This window comes from Megalopta genalis, chromosome 1 (assembly GCF_051020955.1).
Source record: "Megalopta genalis isolate 19385.01 chromosome 1, iyMegGena1_principal, whole genome shotgun sequence".
NCBI lineage: Eukaryota > Metazoa > Arthropoda > Insecta > Hymenoptera > Halictidae > Megalopta > Megalopta genalis.
The window spans coordinates 37,620,663-37,640,960 of record NC_135013.1 but is presented as its reverse complement, the minus strand read 5'-3'; the positions used below and the strand labels follow the sequence as shown (position 1 = coordinate 37,640,960).

At 45.4% G+C, this 20,298-nt stretch overlaps 1 protein-coding gene across 2 annotated transcripts; it reads left to right on the top strand.

Moving 5' to 3' along the window:
* The first annotated feature begins 26 nt into the window (after nt 1–26).
* On the top strand, nt 27–20,202 carry LOC117218698 (uncharacterized). Of its 2 annotated transcripts, none has more exons than XM_033467245.2 (2): nt 27–288; nt 1,446–20,202. In XM_033467245.2, exons 1-2 carry the CDS (start codon nt 286–288, stop codon nt 2,631–2,633), a joined length of 1,191 nt encoding a protein of 396 aa, XP_033323136.2. In that variant the 5' UTR covers nt 27–285; the 3' UTR covers nt 2,634–20,202. The 2 variants fall into 2 exon arrangements, with proteins under 2 accessions (XP_033323136.2, XP_033323137.2); XM_033467246.2 differs by lacking the exon at nt 27–288 and adding an exon at nt 847–1,017.
* Nucleotides 20,203–20,298: the final 96 nt, after the last annotated feature.

Below are 20,298 nucleotides of genomic sequence, written 5' to 3'. Positions count from 1 at the left end.
TCGTCAGACACGCAAGTTCTCGAGTTGGCCGCCTGTTTCTGTTAGGAACATTATTTCAAAGTGTTCCAGTTTGATATAATTTGATAGGTTGATAGGGCCTGAGTGTTCCTAGCGTGTCGTCACTCAAGGTGCGTTCAGTAATTGTAATGCGGGGAGAAAATACATACTGCGCACAATTTAACAGAGGTTTGAAATCACAATTAAAACCACGTGCACTTAGAACAGATACTGCGAGCTACAGTCAATGGCGCAGCGGTGAAATTGCAAGAGTGACACTACGTACAAATGGTATTGTGAATTAATACTTACAACATTTTGATATTCATCCATATCGTACCATTTATTTCTAAAAATTCATACACGAGTACGTTTACCAACGATTTCATTTTTCGACTACGCCGAGACGGTGTCATTCACTGCAGATGTACATTATTATCGTTCACGAATCATGGAATTATTTCGTATTTATAAAGTTGCGATTGAAAGCCGAGAAAGCGGCAAGTATAAATAAAATAATGTTTCGCATACGCGCATGACGTTTCGGCGAACGTCCCGCGGTGTCAATGGTAAAATCAGGTTTTCCCCGGCGGCCAGCGCCGACTTCTCGGCATTAAGAAAGTTTGTCCATTAAATATGCATAAAATCAAACAGGTGAATGAAGCTTTGCGAGGAATCGATCCAATCAGCGGTTTTCGAAGCGCGATGTCGGTCGTAGTAGAACGTAATATTCGCGGCTCAAGAAGGCCAGCCAATTAGAGAAGTTGCTGGGATATCGTCGGTCGGTACTTGGTCGCGTGTGTACGTACGCGAGTGCATATAGGTCGTTGTATATACATATATGATATCGCACCGTCGCGAAATATAGTCGCAGCCATCTTATATTTTGTGTCGGAGAAAAACAATTTGGCCGTACAAATGTTTCGCGATTGTCCGTGAAGCCGCTCGAGAACGGGAGGCGTGCGCTCGATGAGGCGTGACGTTTTTCGACCCTAGCCCAGACTACTACAATTAGCAAAGGTTCGTAGAAACGATGCTTTCATCCTTGCCGAGAGCAAAACCGACCCCCACTAGCGAGACAGCTCGCGAGGAATCCGGTTTCGCAGTCGAAATATTCCGCCGTTTCTCTCGTCGCTCTTTTAAAAATAGAGTCGCCCGCGTTGCTCGCAGCTGGGCGACGTTCTGTCGACGACGGGATCAAGCCGTCTTTGAGCGCTTCGCGTAAAAGTTATGCAATCAGCTGATCGTCCAGCTACCTTCTGTCACTTGTCAAAGATAAATGTCAAAACCGCTGGTCTAACCTGGCGCGCGTGCACACACTCGTCCGGACATGCATGATACCGGGATTACGGAGCTGCCCGGGTCTGGTCGCGACGATTCGCGCCTGAACGGGTCACTGATGACCCGTCCTCTGACCGCCTGACTGATAGAGGTTCCCTGTCATGCAGGTGGATTGGTACACAGGATATGAGCAGCTTGTCAAGCGCAACCTGACTCTGCTCCCTGATCAAGAAGCAGTGCAGCAGCAGGAGCCCCAGTCCCAAGAGCTGGCTCAGCCGCAGCAGACTGACATTATGACGTCCATGTTCGAGCAACAGATTAAAAGCGAGCCCATGGGCTTCTATTCTGTTGCTTCGAGCCGCTCGGATGGTTCCAACTCCATGGTGAACTTGTCTGACGACAGGGAGGACCTGTCTCAGCAGGAGGGTCATCTGCAGCCGCAGCAGCAGACGACGCTTCAGTTGAACCCGCAGGCTCAACAACAGCAAACGCAGCAGAGTCAACAGCAGGCGCAGCAGAGTCAACAACAGCAACAACAGCAGAGTCAGAGCGTGCAGCAGGAGACGCCTAGTCGCCAGTCGACAGGCCAGCAGACGGTTAAGGAAGGTTCCAGGTCCAGACCGCAACCCTGTAAAGTATGCGGCAAGGTGCTATCTTCTGCTTCGTCGTATTATGTACATATGAAACTTCACTCGGGCAACAAACCATATCATTGTACGGTCTGCGAAGCGAGTTTCTGCCGCAAGCCGTACCTGGAAGTGCACATGAGGACGCACACAGGGGAGAGACCGTTCCAGTGTGAGCTGTGTTTGAAAAGGTTTACGCAGAAGAGCAGTCTGAACACCCACAAGCGAGTGCACACTGGTGAGAGACCGTACGCCTGCGACATCTGCCAGAAACGTTTCGCTGTGAAGAGCTACGTGACCGCGCACCGTTGGAGCCACGTCGCCGAGAAGCCCCTGGTCTGCGACCGATGTTCTCTAACGTTCACGTCCAAGAGTCAATTCGCAATCCACATCCGTACCCACACGGCGAGCACCACGTACGAGTGTAACATATGCGGACGTACGTTTGTACGCGACAGTTATCTGATACGGCATCAGAACCGTGTGCACCGTGATATGAATCAAAGCAATACCAATCACAATCCACCTACGCCGCAGAGCGCCAGCGGTGGCACACCGGGGACAGGCTTCGAAAGTCCTGTCTGCGATTTACGGTACAGCGAGGGACCATCATCGCTGGACGGCCTGGCCGGCACCAAAGGCGGCATCGCGGCGGAGATCGCTAGTTTGGCGAAACAGAACAATCTTCAGCTTCCTCTACCGCTGCTGCATCCGCAGACCACCAACTAGTGTTTAGACGTCAGCATGTCAGAGTCCCTACCGCAGTCACACCAGTCACCACCGCAGCAAGTAGTATATCCCACCTCGGCGTCTTCGCCATTCACACTTAATTCACCCGAGTCTCACGAGCACACACCATCGCAGAGTGTCTACCAAACTACAGGCTCGTCCAGCTCCCTGGACAGCCTCGGCTCCCAACTCTACCCGCAAATCTCATCATCCCCTATCGATTCATCCGAGACGGATCATCATCATCATCATCATTCGCATCATTCGCATCATTCGGATCATTCGCATCAACCGCATCGCGGCATTCCTCCACCAGGGCTTCACCCTGCACTCTATTTATATGCTCAGTACTCGAACGCGAGTTCTCCGATCTCGTATCCCGATTACATTGAACGCAACAATGATTGAAACGCCAGTTTATGCCAGCAGTTGACGATCTATCCACCACGAGCGCGCGGCCCTCTTCGATCGCGTGCCATTTAAAAAAGAAACACGGTGCTGGTTAAACAAAGTGCCTAAACCAGAGCGTCCGCTTTCTGGACCGCGACGGATCGCTTCTCACATCCACGATCGTTGGAGAATTTTTACGCGCCGATATCTTGTTTCGACTTTTCCAAAACGAGGAGGGGAAGGACACGAACAAGATGGAAGATCGAAGCAGGGGCGATCGGTTGTGAACCGGTCGCCGTCTTTTCGCACGTATTCGCACGCCGGTATATAGTATACAGATTATATTCCATTGGTCCATTTAATGGATAAGCTTCTTGTACGATTCGACGAGCGTAAACGTTTTTAAACCGTGAAATTCTAAGTAGCACCGTTCGAAGGGACGTGCACGTTGCAACGATCGCGATCGGTTCGGATCGATAAACCCGGTCACCACACGCCACTCTTTTTTTTCATTTTTTGTTTCGTCCGTGTTCCATCAATCGGCACCTCGTCGTGGCCGCATCGGTGTTTGCATAAACGCGTCTCCACCCAGGCGAGGCTGACAAAAAGGTTTTCCAAGTTTCCGCACTCTCTTGATTTACCTGTTTTTCAATCACACATCTGCGAGTACATATACATATATAATATATATATCTATGTGTGTATATATATTATGCGCGAACCATTATACGCATAACATATTTATATTATATTTTTAAAGGAGTTTAGTCACTTGGATCTGTGATATAGATAGTAATTATTATCGACAACGTTTAAACTATTGGTTTACTATTTTGATGATATCAAAAAAAAGGAAAAAAAGAACGAGATGTACGAAGTACGAGGAAATGGATTTAATTAAAAGGAAAGGATAGGGAAGGAGAAGGAGGAGAAGACGAACGAAAACATTAATGAGATACGAAAAGCAATGTCACGGAGCGATGTAGCTTATCGGAAATCTAAAGATACGGAAACAAAAATGTTACAAAAAAGATGATAACGGACATATTTGGTCTCTACCGAAGGTGTTTGGTAGACACCCTACTATTACTTTTACAAACAAACAAACAGGAAAAAAAACAAGAATATTACGATTACTAATGCTGCTACTACTACTATTACTACTACTACTACTACTATTACTACTACTACTACTACTACTACTATTACTACTACTACTACTACTACTACTACTACTACTACTACTACTATTACTACTACTACTACTACTACTACTACTATTACTACTACTACTACTACTATTACTACTACTACTACCACTACTACTACTACTACTACTACTATTACTACTGCTACTACTACTATACTACTATTACTACAACAACTACTACTACTATCTACTACTATCTACTACTATTAGTACTACTCTTACTAATACTCTCACTACCATCAACACCATTACCACCACCCACCACCGATATTTCCCCCTAGAACTATATATTATTATCGCTATTATTAATTAATACTATTACTACTACAATTATTATTATTAGAAACACGCAAACTTCGTTTTAGCGACATAGGACGCGTGTAGTGGTAGGACCCGTGAAACGGTCATCATGATTTTCCCCTAATTAGCTTTGGACTCTTTGAGTTTTGTTCCGCCCTTTTCCTACACTTTTATCTTCGCCCGTCACTTCTATTTCTCTCTCTCTCTCTTAGTTTCGGTACCTTCTAACCACCGATCCACTAAATTTCATTGCATCCACGCCGTGCACGTTAACACTAGGGAGTCGTAGTTTCACGTGTACAAATACAGGTGTACGGTTGTGATAATCGTTAACACGTCTGCCACATCGTTATCCATCAACGTCCCACAAAATCAGGTCGTCAGGTTTAACTCCTTGCCCTACGATTTATCTCTTGTAATAATCAGCACTTCTTTTTTCATAATCTTCAAGAAGAAGAAGAAGATGAAGAGAAAAATTGTCATCCGTTGTGTAAAATACGTATTCGATACTGTTTGAAATCTTCGTCACGAGCATGACTCGATATTATAAGGCAAGGGGTTAACATAAAAATAGAAAAGATAAGGTTTATTATAGCAATTGCTTTGCAATCGTTTCGCGTCTTTTAGATACCAACAATGAATGCTTTATTTGAGCGACCATGTTAGAGAAATTGATTGTCGTGTTCGACCGAACATTTTTGCCGGTGACGTGACAGCCAACGTGTTAACGATTGAACAGTTTCTGCAAGATAAATAGCTAAACAAATTCGTCGCTGGACTGCGGATCCGGTGCATCTGTTTAACAAAAGCGAACACGTGAAATGAAAAAGAATAGTAAGAACATCGGAATAATCGAGAACTATCGTCACATTATCTTGAACACACTGAAACTGCAGAGAGAACAATTCTGATTATAAAGAAAACGATTTTAATTGGCACGAAGATCCGCGGTCTACATTGATCGCAATGAAAATCGTAGCGCACGAGCGACGGAGGTGGCGGCGGACATTACACCTGTAATTTAATGAACTTGAAATCACGATCTCCGACGGAAACGGTGTCGATGAACTCTTTTTAACCACGGTAGGACTATTGCGCGCGTCGATCAAATGATTCCCGCCGCTTTATGGCCGTCGGGAAAGCGTCATTTTACCGGCAGGACTCATTTGCCCGGCCACGGGCGCCGCTTTGAATCAGTTCCATGGGTGTACTTACTTTCCACATATCGAAGTGTATTGTACACACAGACACATATTGTATATACGTATACATACGGATGTATTATAAAACGACGAGCGGATGTGCAGGTCGTTAGTTCTAAGCACTAGGAGTGTAATAGCAGGGCTGTTGATCTATATTTTTTTTTCTCTCTCTCTTTTAGTTGTATTCCCTTCGTTATTTTCTCTCTTCGACTACAGTCTAGGGAATTAGTTGTCTAGCGACTTTCGATAATCGATCGGTTGGTTGATCGCCGCCGTCGACGGCGGCGTTCTAGAATATTATCGCGGTGAATCGATCGAACGAATCTTTTTCGAGCCACAAAGAAAAGCGGAGGAACCATGACATAGTAGACGCGAACACGATTCTCGTTTCGATACGGGAAGCGGGAAAAAGCTGACAAACAAGAGAAAAGATCGATGAAACGGATGTCGATCTTGCGGGATCGAGAAACGATAAACGAACGAAAATCTCGAGCGAAAGCGCGAGCCGCGGACGAGACGAGCTAAAAAAAATAAAAGTTGGAGAAAACGTTCGCGCCGCGAAACTTCCTTCTACGATCGTAAGCTGGTCCCATGTTCTTTTTTTTTTTTTTAGTCTCCTTCGCCACCGAACAAATGGAAAAGTACGATTTTCCCTGCGCGCGTATGCCCGAGGCTTATCATTTTAGAAACGAGACGGAAGAGAGTCACCGGGCAAGACTGATATTTACTCGCGGCGGAGGACGGCAGACCGGAAACGCGGAGGAGCCGTTCCTCCTCGTCCTCTCGCGCGTTCTCCTTCGATCGCTCGGGCTGAATATCTCGTAATTGGAGCAACGTCGATCCGAATAATCGACACGAATATTCGATCTGAATTTGGCAGCGCGTTCGAGCGATCAGGGGTTCGCGCGCGAGGCCCTCCGACTTTGAGAGCAAAAGAAACGCTTTTCCCTCGGTTCTTCCTCTTCCTCCTGGCGGGGCAGAGGGGGAAAGGAACACGGTCAGATTCCGATTCCGGAGGCCATAGGTGCAATGAGAGAACAAGAACATGATGCCCTTCGTGCTAGCTAGTCATTGTGCAGTTCTACGAGACGGACAGAGGAAAAGAACGGATAAACAATACATAACTAATCGTACTACAAAGCTGTGATTTAAAGCCTCCGTGCATATGTCCGCGCAGCTCCTATACATATATACATATATATATATAAATATAAATATACAGGGTGGACCACGGAACGTGATCAGCTTAATTTATTCTGCTGCTAGCTGTTCGATTGGAAATTCGTTGAGCTAAAATAACACGGTTTAAGAAGAGCTTCAAGATGATTGTGTCAAATTTTTGGTCAACCCCTTCTTTCCAGCGTTGTCAAGGTCGTTTTCAGTTTTTTATAGGTTGACCTTTTTTTGTATCCATTTTTTAGGGGATACTGAGACGAATTCGACAAGCATCATAATATATACTTTTATCCGAATCTAAAATAAAAAGTTCGTAGGTTTACCTATAGAAAAACTTGATAACTCCGGAAAGAAAGGGTTGATAAAAAATTTGGTACAATCACCTTAAAGTTCTGCTTAAACCATGTTATTTTAGCTGAACGAATTTCCCATCGAACCACAGGATAAATTAAGCTGATCACGTTCCGTGGTCCATCCTGTGTATAAATATAGCGATACATATTTTGTAGCTTGTTACGACTGTAAATAACCGTACGTAGTTTGTAGGTATGCCGGAAGAAAAGAAATTACAATTACGAATTAATCGGTCGATCCTTTGCCATACGATCTCTTTTCTCTTTCTTTTACACCCTCTTCGTTACCCGAAAACCACCCCAGCATACGACTATCACACATATGACTATTACGTCCAACTTTTTTACTCTTTCTCTCTCTCTTTCTCTCTCTCTTTCTCTCTCTCTCTCTTGGCTCTCGTCCTCTTTCCTCTGCTCTTCTCTTCGATGCGCGTGCTTCCTCGCGAAAATTCAAGAAACGGGAGCAACAACTTTGTAGCGAGCACCTAATTTCGCCCTCCTTTCGTCGGGAACATTGTTACGGCTCTGCTGTTTTGTCACGCGATTCTACGTTTTCAGAGTTCCATTGGGTTGCAGGCTTGCTAAAGATTTTTAAGCTGTGTTGATCGATCGAGACCGGGTTTCTCCGTGTCTCGATCCGTTTGTTCTTGTTTTTAATTAGATCGTTACGTTTGGTTGTTTCGTTTATTTCTATTTATTTTTGCGCGCCCGTTGCCGGTCGACGAAGACCGACGATTTCTCGCGATCGCGCGTATCGGCGCGCTTTGTAAATTCCTCTTGCTCTGTGATAACGACGTTTGAAATCGTTCGATACGAATTACGATACGAATTTGATATTATCGGGTGCGAGCGGGAGATACGCCGTTTTATTTTAGTTCCGGAGCTCGTGCAATTTCCGCGAAATTTTTATGTATTTTTATGGCTTGTTGTCGATAACATGAAATTTCTTCAGCAACTCCAAGGTTCTCTTTGTTACGACATTGTTTGTTATACTGGAACGTTTGCGGACAGCGTGTTCACCATTTTAAAGCATTCTTGTTTGTTCTTTCTTACTGTTACAGAAAATTACGCGCGAACGATTGTTGACTCGGGCCGAGTTGATCGCGACGATGTTTTAAATACTCATCGCCCGACGAAATTTACTTTGGTCTTAAGGAGCGAATCTTTTCCCGAGATTTCGCGTTGCTTTTATTCCGGCGGAACGGTCTTTTAAAATTTCGAACGAGGCGATTCGGTTTCCGCGAATTGCGGAGAAGACATTTTTAAATTGTTAACGAGCGCTTTAATTTCGCGCGAATTGCGAAACCGCCATCTTGTCGGGGTCGAACCACGGCACGACGACGCATTGTTTAGCGCCCCGACCACTTTCGCAGTTCCCAGATCAGTTTAACGATCTCAATAATTCCGGCCGCAATGCCGCGGCCGTGTCCGAGGGTTCCCTTTGTATTTCTGGCATGCAATATCCCCAAGATCCTCATATTTTTCGAAGAGAAAACACGAGGTGACTCACCCCTTCAAGATAGCACATGTCGGACCAATATCAAACATTTAATCGCACGAAGATCTCTAGGAAAATTTAGAACGAAGCGAAGTCTAGCGAACGAAATCTGCTGGGCGTTGTGTAATTAATTAATTAACACGATTAGGTTAACGGGAGAATCGTTTTCTTTTCGTACGTTCTTCCCTGTACATAGTTAGGAGATCGAGAGAACGGTTCGCGAATGATTGGGGGTGTTCAGGTACACAGGAATTTTGGATCAAACGAGTTTAGGGTAATCTGAAAGGTGATTCTACTCGATGTAATCCAGCAGCACGATCTCGAGTAACTCCACACCCCCGTATATCCATGATTTTCTATTTCCTGCGAACGAATAGGAAGGAACGGGTCGCTCACGAATTTCGCTGTACAAAATTGTAAATATCTTAGTTAAGTATGAAGAATGAGAAACAGCGAAATTCTCTTCTTCCTCGGTGATCATGCTCTCGTCTTTCATCGCAGGTTTCTTCCCTTAGGCTGCGCGTCCATTCCAGAGTCGCCGTGGAGAGCAGCTCCAATTCTGTTAACAATGAAGAACCGTCTTAAAATATTCACAAAAATTATGTCACCACTTGGAGACAAGCTATGCTAAATTATGCGTCAAAAAAGGCAGTAATTGCTCTCCGGAGCACGCTAAATCGACGTCGACGAAGGCTCCGCCCTCTCTGCGACGTCATGTGCCCCAGAGGGCAATTCGCAGCGCTCCCAGGGGCAAAGACCGTCTGACAGCTGCTCTCCGAAGCGATTCTCTTGGACGACGCGGCATAATCGATCTCTTTTTTCCAGTCTCGCACGTGCAATCGCAAGATATCGCAGTCTCGAAGTATTATACTCTCTCTTCTACTTCCCTTCGTCCTTCTCGACCACGTGATAGTTGCACAGAGTCCCCTGTCCCGTTTTCGTCGCTCCTCTGACCCCTTCCGTTCCGACGACTGACTTATACACGCGACGACAGAGTATTTTCTAATGATCGATCGTCGTCCCTCGGGTTCGAACAGGGGACGCACAAGTAGCATGTGATTTCCCTTCGAAGCGAAACGAGCGAAGATCCGCAACGATGACTTCGTCGAGGTAATTAAACGGCATCGTTCGCGCGCTTCGCTCGTTTCGATTGTTGCGAATTTTCCCTTCAGACGTAGAGTAGGTTTTATTGCGTAACTTGGAGCCCTCGGCTGTATTCTGTTTTACGAATGTAGGAGTTTTTGTCTTGATACGAAGTTTCTCTTTCTCTCTCGCGCGCTCTCTTTCTCTCTCTCTCTCTCTCTCTCTCTCTCTCTTTCTCCTTCGCTCTCGACACTTCTCGATTGTGCTTTCTCTCTCTCTCTTTCTCTCTTCCAAGCTTCATTCCGCGCCGCGATGGAAACCAAACGGGCGGAAGCTCCGATTTTTAGACGGCATTTTTGTATACGGAACAATCGCGAACGATTGTTGCTCGTCCGTGAAAACCGAAGATCGCGAGGTCAGGGGATGGGAATGGCTCCAGGAGCGGAGGCATCCTGTGCAATGTGATTGTTGTGTTATCGATCCATACTTTACAACGTTTCGATTAATTGTCATTGTCCACGGTGCTCCTGGAACTCGGAAATATTTTTAGGGACGGACGGACGAAAATCGCCGGTACGCCGCATCGATGTAGGAATTTTGGAAATTCTTGGGTCTACCACCGGACAGAAATAGAGCGAGCAAAGCCTTGACACGCGTACCGGCGTTTCCTCTGGTTCAACAGCTTTGAGAGAGCTGTCGTATCGGAGACGCTCGCGGGAAAGAGCTAATTAAAAGGACTGCGACACTCTGATCCCCGCCTAGAACCGCTCATGTCGCTCTCCCCGCATTGAGATTTCGACACCCAGCCATAAACCGTCCGTGAAAGAAATAGTGCCGGCCTATCTGCCTTCAGGAAGCGTGCCTCGCATTATTGCGGGGCACAGCAATCGTCATCCCTCGACTTTCTACCACCGGTGTGTCAAAAATTCCTGCCCCGTCGCAATCGTGTTCCTCGTTGTCAATGAGTTTCTCGGGGCACGGAATATTCGCGACTGAACCGTATCAAGCACCGCACCGCCTTGATTCGAATCACCCTGTGCTCCCTCGTCGTCCCTACAAATATTTCAACATCCAGGACACTACATACCAATGTATATACAGAGCGGAGATTGTCAAACATTGTTTTCTTTTTCTTTTTTTTTTCTTTTTACGACACAGGACATGTATATATTATATATATACGATAGATATATTTGTTGAACATATTTTCTTTCGCCGATTAAATTTCTGTTCGACGATCAAACTGTACATATGTTATTATTATTATTATTATCATTATTATTATTATTATTAATTATTATTAATTATTATTAATTATTATTAATTATTATTAATTATTATTAATTTCATACTCGAACGTGACAGTATTATATTTTTTCGATTTGAAATCTCGACGAAAGTATTCCTGGGGAAATTACGATCGGTCTCCCCCGTTGCTGAACGAACCGTTGCAGTTTCTGACGGTCTTCCCACGCTGGAACCACGGACTATGCATGCGTTACCAAATACATCGGATCTTCTAATAAATTCGCCGACAGCGTTCGATGAAATACGGATACGAAAACAATTCGAGCTTCGATCCACGTTCCTCGAGCATCGAAATCCGTCGTTTTTCCGAGCCGGCGAGCGATCGGGGGGCTGTTTGGATACTCGAAGCATGGTCGAACTGTGTCGAACAGTATTAATTGAGGCGAGCACTGGAAACGTAATCTATTCATTTCTCCCCCCGTATTTGAACAGTTTAATAATTATGTTCGATCTAGACGCTTGGACGAAGCGTGATCTTGAAATGAATTACACGCACTGAAGTGGACAAAATCGCCGCCGCAAGACTCGGAAGGGTTGATCTGATTCTGAAATTATCTTCCAAGCTACTCACGCGTTTGAATTCTCAAACGATTATGCTACTCGTGACCCTGAAACGATTTACCGATTTCATGCAGCCGCTATGAAAGTACGGTACTCAAAGTGCCCGATCAACGTCGGCGCTCCTCAAAATACTCTCTCTCTCTCTCTCTCTCTCTCTCTCTCTCTCTCTCTCTCTCTCTCTCTCTCTCTCTCTTTCTCTACGGTTCTATCGAATACTCAATCCACTTAAATGCGTCATTTCTGCGCCAGATACTCGAATAATTTATCCCGACCAAGCTAATCGAAACGCTCGAGTATCCGAGCACCCCGTGGATCCTCGCGCAAGCCTAACTCGACCGTTCGGATACTCTCGTCCCCTGGTACGAACGGCGCGCGATGCAATTAAATCGACTTTCGGCGAGGAACGAGGGACGACGGGGTCGCGTGGGTGGGTCGAGAGCGAGCAAGGGGACTAGGCTCGAGGATGATATACGAATTTAATAAGAGCGAAATCAATCGCGACTTTTTAATCGGGCCGGGAAAGCGACGGCAGCGGTGGCCGCGCGGGGTGGGGAAGGGGGGAAAAGACGACGAAAGAGGGAGCTCGAGGGAAAGAGGCCGAGTTCTCGGGAAGAACGGCGGGAAAATAGGGGGAAACGGGAAAGGAGGATAACAAAAACGAAAAAAAGAAAGAAATGAAAGAAAAACTACATAGCGACGAAAACGACGCGCCGGCGTCGTCCAACAATTGCGCCTGTACCATTTTGCTTCTTTAGCAGAGTACAATGCCATTTATTTTTGTAATACGTTTACGTAGGATAGCTCTTATTTTTATAGAGGTTTATCGTGCTACCGTAAGTCTTTTAGAGGCCTGCGTATTAAGAGTATAGTGTAGGATTTTTCATAGGGGAGTCGCGGAGTTCGACGAACACACACATACACACACACACACATACACACCACACGCACGCGCGCGCGCGCGCGCAAAGATGACACGCACTTCCAGCACTTGCTTTTCGTTTTCATCGCGCGCGTCTCCGTTGGCACGGGCTTCGGAAAAAAAGCTATGCTGATCGGCTCCCGCGAAAAATTCGATCGGAATCATCCGGCATCTTCGACGATCATTCTTCCGTAGGATTACCCTTGCTGGGACGAGCGTGGTGGCAAATTTCTTGGGACCATTTCCCGACATTTCTATTCGTCTCGTCGCGCGTAATCGACGAAAATGTTTCTTTCGCGCAAAGATCCGCGGCGACGAGGCGTTACGGGTCTATATATCGTGCGAGGTGCTTCGCTTCTAAATGACCCACAGGGCCGTAGCCGAGATATTAATCGTCGGAGCTCAAGAAAGATCTAGAACGGAACTGTCCGAACCTGACCAACCTAGCCAAGTTCCACCAAGGATAATCGCCTGCTCCATGAAAATCGAAACGACGGGAAAGTTCGACTGGAATCGCGTTGAACAACGTAGATCGCCTATCTGGCAAGATCTCAACTCTTTGCACTCGTGCGGTCACTCTGAGGTACCGCCGAAGATTGTTTTATCACGAACGAAAATCATTTTTAAATCATCAACGTCGTTTGTATTTTTAGAGGCTGTCGAAAGTGTTGCATATGTCTCAAGCGGACTGCGGATTTTATGCATTTATTATAAAAATGAGTAGATACAATTTAAAATGCCGGACAAATCTCAACAATTTATCATTGTTTATGTATTATTTTTAATTCACTAAAGTGTTTGAAGAAAGAAAGAAACTTCTACTTGGCTCTTGTTTATCGCAATTGATGAAGACAATTTTTATTTTGCATAAAGATCCGCAGCCTGGTCATAAGACTCAACTTCGTATGCATAAAATGCACTAATCCTATAATATAGGGATACCGTGGTTTAGGAAATCTATTTTTAGATTTACAGTTAAAATGTCTCCGAGTGCAAAGAGTTGATAAAATAGAAATCGCGTGGCGGTCCAGTGGCGAGAATGATCGAGAGCATAACGGAATACCGCGACGAATAAGTCGGCAGGAACCGGAGTTGATCAGTTTAGGTTCCGAGACCTCGACGGAGGAGCGACGGTTCCTCGGGGCGATGATTTTCCAAGGATCTAATTACTATCGATCGGGGCCGGCGAGGATTCCTTTTCTGGCCCCGTCCAGCCCCGTCTCTCGCGTTTCAGACGAACGGGGAAACAGCAATAAAAGAAACGCGAACGAAAGGAAACAATAAAACGTATCTCCGCGAGAAACAGCGTCGACTGCGCGGCCCCGGTCGCCTCGATAATAACTTCGACCCTCTGAATCTCCTTTTTCAACCGTCGGTGATCGATTACCATCGGGACGACGGCTCGAGAGACGACGTAGAACGATAGTGATACCAAGTATTTATTCCGAACGACGGACTTTTCGCTGGAACGACCGGGAAAGTGGCCGTTCGCAGTTCCGAAACGCGGAGGAAACTCGAACAAGTAAAATCCATTGTCCTTCTCACCGTGAACAAAGGATTCTTTCGTAAGATGTTAGGTTGTTAGAGGTTTTTTAACGCGATCTACACGTTTTATTCGATCCCCTCGCACTCGTAGCAGTGAAATAACTACAGGCAATCTTTGGATAAGGTTTTTTCTAGACGATGTTAAATTGCTGGCGATTTTTCATTAACGTTGGAGTATGTTCCGTTCGATTTTTTGCAGTGATTTTAGCGAGTCAACCGTAGGCAGTCCTCGAGCAACACGATCGGTTCGGTGTTGTACGGATGACACGATCGAGCTGCGGATCTGCAGGCAGAACGAAAATTGTCTGCGCGAATAGCAAGGAACGGCAATGATTTTACTCTAAATTCAATTATCTCAGTCGATTCGCTGTTTCAAGCGCAACCATTATACAACGATTGCCCGTAGGAAAACCAAATCCCTACAACGTTCCGGGACGTTTCTTACACTTTCTATGGAACCACCACAGCATCGACGACAACCCAGCGGTCGTAATATTCCGCGACAATCGACCACGCCGAGGACACAAACGAACGATTTAATTTAAGATTAGAAAACTAAACATAACAAAACACGTAATCCGGTCGAGATCGCCTAGTGACAATAGAACGCACGCCGAGAGAAGAAAGTCCCCCCTCCCCATAGAACACGCGATCGCGTTTTGGTTGCGGTCATCCCCCCGACTAATTCATTAAGACACGAGAATCCCACCCCCGTCGTGAAATGGACCAACGAGACGTCCGTCGGTGACCATGCCATTGTTGCGTTTCCCTCTGATCCTAAGTTGAAAGGACGGCGAACAGCGACGCAAGCTTCGATGCCATTAATATAATTAGAAAGCGATCGAGTCGACCGGGAAAAGGCTTGTTTTCAAGCGTGGCCGGACGGGTTCGTGGTTTCTTCTCTGGGCGACTCGTCTTACGAGATCTCCGTTTCGAACGTCTTCCCCGATCCGCGAACGTGTGATCCTCCAGTTTTCCTCTGACGATCTTTCGTTGACACCGAATCATTAGATTTCCGGATCTCAGCCGTTTAAGGGCGCAAGCGAATCATCCGTAGAACGCGACGGGAACGCGAGCACGCGTGGAGACGACCATTCTACGAGGAATCTCCCCGACCGGGGAGACTCCTCGTCCGCTTTAGTTCCCGTGAAATTAGGTACGACGACGGAAAGACCCGCGGCCCACCGATTACTCTGCCCGATTAATCTTCCTACACGCAGAGAAACCGGCGGGAGCGGCGGCGTGTCCCCGGGAAACGGGGGTGCTCGGCGGCGGGCGAACAGAATATAATTGGGAGACGATCGATCGGCTCGTTAGCCCGTAAATACCGGCGTAAGGATTTTTTATCGCTTAATATTATCCCTCGGATCGAGTCTCGAACGGTGCCTAAGAAGCCTTCATTAAGATTTACGAACGCCGGGAAAGCGAGTTCTGAATTGCGTGTCAGAGATATATAGAGAGGTCTTTGCGCGGGGCTGCGTGCACGCTGGAATTATACAATCGATCCGATGCACTCCGCCTAATTCCGTCTTCGGTCGACGATTCGCAAAAGCGTGTCCACGCGCTCGTGTTCTGTCACAGCGTCGTTGCCCGCCCGGACGGAGTTCGTCCGATGGAGAACAGAACCGATCGGAATCGACCGACAGAACGAACGGGAAAAAGAAACCGCGGCGAACGTCGATGCAATTAGCCGTGTTTCAATACGAAGGACCAATTTACCGAGGTTCGGCGACGCCCTGCCACGACGAGTCTACCAATTAAATTATATCCAGCGTGCGCGCGGCTCGGGGCGAAAGACGCGCGTGGTCCTCGGGGACGTAAAAGGCAAAGATGATCAGGGATCGGGAATCTCGGGATGACCGGGCGAGAGACGGAACAAAACGGATGGGAACGGCCATCCGGAGGAACAAAATAAATGATTCTGATACGATACGACGATAAGGATAAGATATACCTATATACATACATACCGTCGATGCGTAGAAAGTACTGTGTCACATAGGATATATTATTATATTGAGTATACATATACGGAACGGACGCGCGCGTATGTGTGTGTGTGTGTGTGTTCGACGTGTGCACGGTTGCACGGGTCGTTTTTGCGTGAGCGTGGACGTGGGTGGATGTTGTCTGGGTGCGTGTGCGAGCGAATGCAGCATTAAACAAGAGGAGATTATCGTAGTGCTCCGTTTAAGGAAAACGTGTGTACTGGGCGCGGTGAAAATTACGTCACGATCGTGCTAGAGAACGTTTTCTACGGAAGAATTCGAAATCGGAGAAACGAAACGAAGGACACCCGTGCGCGGGCTCCTTCGCGCGTCGGCCGGAGACGAGTTTCGGCGCGGAGACCGCGCCGGCAATTAAAAGATAAATCCGCGGCCGGGAATATCGTTCGCCGGCCGAGAAGCGCCGCCCGATTTTTACCAGGATCGACGACGCGTTGACCATCGCCGAGTGTATTGGGTTTCATAAACCGGACGCCGGGCTGGGTCGGGCCTCGTGTGTCATAACACGGTGACACTAGAAAATCACGTCGCCGCGTTTCCTGTGTCACCTGTGCTATTTTCGAGCTGGCCGCACACGCTAGAGTGTGTCCTGCAGTTCGAACTGATTGCATGGCCTATATTTTTTTTCCCTCTCGCTCGCGTCGCTCGGCAACAACAAAGTTGGCGAAAATTCGGCGGAACGTTCGTCGCCGTTTACGAGGCAACGTCAACGGGTCACGTCGACGATGGTCAACGCGACATCGCGAGAAGGACATTCGCACGGGCCGATTGAAAAATCAAAAGGCAAACGGGGGCTTACCTTCGGGCCAGCGTTAAATTGATCGAATTGCAACAGCGTCTTTGCACGGGGGAACGCGCGGAGTCGTAGCAGTTCTTTAAAAGGATACATACTCTGTTTTTAATTCATTCGTCACTGCGGAAGTGGGCAAATACTATTTTTTTTTTTTTTTTGGAACTGCACCAGTAGCGACGCGGCGGCCACATAAATAAGCATTGCTCGGAACGCAAACATTTCTGCGCGTGAAATTATTAAAACGCAGCCGTGCTCGCGGGACATTGAGATTTTAATTCACTCGCGATTGCAGAGACGAGAAAAGACTTTCTTAAAATCTGCTTCAGCGGCTTCGACCGCGCGCGCGCCAAAACGGCGGACACATTAGAAAATCGCGCGCAAGCATTTTCCGCACGCGAAAATTCTCGAACTCTACCACTTTCGAAGTAGAACGTATTTTTAATTTATCGACGAGCGCAACAGGGAGGATGTTGCGCCGAATTTTGGTATTAAATTAGGCGAAGAAAAGAGGCTTTAGCGTCGTTGTTTTTGCTGCACCCGGTACAGCCGAGATGAATAAGTAACGCTATAGATCTAATATAAACGACAATGAACAAGTAGATAGGTCACGCCGATACATGTATGTACCTATAAACGTAAGACGAGAGTACGCACTTTTGTAATAGTAGTTCCGACAGGGAGAGATGATAAAAATAAAAACCGCGGTATATACAATAGCGAATAAAATATAAATATATATATATATTGAGAACAAGATATATATATATTGATAATAATAATAATAATAATAATGATAAAAAAAAAAGAAGTTGACGCTTGATACACCATAGTTTTCACCGACATATCCTGGTTGAACACATCCTCTTTACGTGCATACCGCATACCTATACATATAGTTATTATTACGAGGTACACGCGACGATAGAGTATTTTATGATTAAACTGATAAATGATTACGGATCATTACGGATTAGTTGTATCGATTACGGTTCTGATTATTATTATTGTCATCACATTACGATCACTAAGGAGTATAGGTACATAGTAACGATGGTACAACTAAGGCAAGTATGTACTGTACATAGCTGTCACCCTATGCCCCATACGACTATACAAATATATATATATATATATAAATATATATACATATATATATGTATATATATATATGAAATGTATGTATATAGTATATACATGTATACACACGCGACACATTAATGTAAAAAAAATTATATATATTTATATATAGACACAAAGCCATTATTCTATCGCAGACCATGAATTATTGTTGTACTATTGTTTATTTTCGATTTACCTATTGTCACTGCGATTATTATTTCGCCGATAATCATTGTAACGTGATCTGACTACCACCCGCGATCGTCGTCGCAACGACACGACTGCGATCGTCGTGTACACGTATAATTTTAATTAACTAGTGTGTGGCGAGACGCGTATTAATTACCGCTGAAAGTAGATCCTCACTATTAGCAGCATATAGAAGGAGGCAAATTCTGTGTACACTTGTTTCCGCAGATTGGACTCTACCTCAACTTTTCTTCGTTCGAAACCCGGGGAAAAAAGAATATCATGCAACAATACATGCGCGATTACGCGTCCTCCAAACACTTTTTTTCCGACCTTCCATTATATCCGCTAAAACGACACGTTGTTCGGTTTTACAAAGTACGCTATTGAACTATACGTTATTACTATTTAAACAACTAGTGAGAGAATCGTTAACGAAGAAACAAACAAGAATAATAAGAAAGAAACAAAAAAAAAAATAAGAAAAAGAAACGGAACTGCAGCGACCTCAGCCTGTGATAGTTACAAAGGATATTATTTCGATTAAGAATTTGCTGTATTAGATCTACCGTAGGTCAATGAATCGGCGATAGTTCGAGAAAACGGGAGAGAGAAAGAGCGAGTGTGTGCGCGTATGTGTGTGTTTGTGTGTGTGTGTATGCTTGAAAGAACATGAGAGACGTGTTTCTGTGAAACGATTGGACTTTACTATCGGGGCCGTGGTGCCTAAACGTCGTCGAGCTCATTGAAGATGATCGTTGATCGAAGAAGAGAGAAAGAGAGAAAATGGGTGCACGGCTCGAGACTGCGTTGTATAGTTTGTGGTACTATTGTCGATACGTTAGTAAGATTTAAAAAAGCAAAAGCATACTTCATTTTCTAACGAGCTTCGTTGATTATCGTTGCGAACGCTACGTAGCGCAGTTTGTATATATACGTACATACCTATACGTTGCAACGTAAAACTTTGCTTTTACGGATTTCCACCGTCTGAACACACATGTACATTTATATTTGCGGGCTCCGCTGTTTTCCTTGAGGAGTTTGTGAAGACGCGTCGACAGAGAATCGGGAGAAGAAATACTTTCTTTAAATTGTATGTATTATGTAATTACGCCGCCTGTATACTTGTAATTTTATCTGTAACCGCATGTGATAAGACAACAAAAAAGAAAGAGAGAGATAGCGAGCGAGTGTGCGAGAGAGAAAGAGAGAGAGAACGAGAGCAAGCGAGAGACGTACACACGCAGAGAATGTTTAGCGGATGTGGATAATCGACGCGAAAACGAGTGTCATTTGAGTGCTTTAACAAAATATATTGTATAACGTGTAACAAAACGCTGTACGCTTGTGATCATTAAGGATTTACGTGTCCGTTTATTATTCTACGTAATTTTTCTCTCTTCGTAAATACTAATCCACCTTTTTCTTTCTTTTTTGGTTACATGGCTGGGCGTCATGTAAAAACGGCTCGATAACGTTTCCGTAACGGTATGTTCCTTTTATTAGGCGAGACACGCGAAGATCATTTCTATTAGCTATAATGATTGCCTGTAGGGCTCCTTCGTAATATCTTTCAGTATATTACTGTATTGTGATGTTAACTTAAGCCATGGACCGATATTTGCGGGAGCATGAAAACTCGAGGTCGCTGTAGTGAATTCTATCGCTCAGGTGAGGGATCACTTTCTCAGTTTTTTAGCTTGGCTCGAGGAGCTCCGACGAATGCGAAACGTGGAGATTGTTTAAATAAAGAAACAAAGAACAATGGAAATGTATCCGCATATTATCTTCGAATGGCGAAATGCGACGATTGGGGACTATGTATTGTGATCAGCAAACAGACTACAATGTAGTTTGTTCGTAACTGAATGAACAAACGGAAACACTTGTGTAATAAAGTAGATATCCATTAAAGTCTGTGCTCTTTCAGTTCCCCGATCCTTAAGTTACTCCAAAGAGGCTAATGAGCCTTTCCTGAAAAAGGTAAAATTTCTTGTAAAATAACAGAGA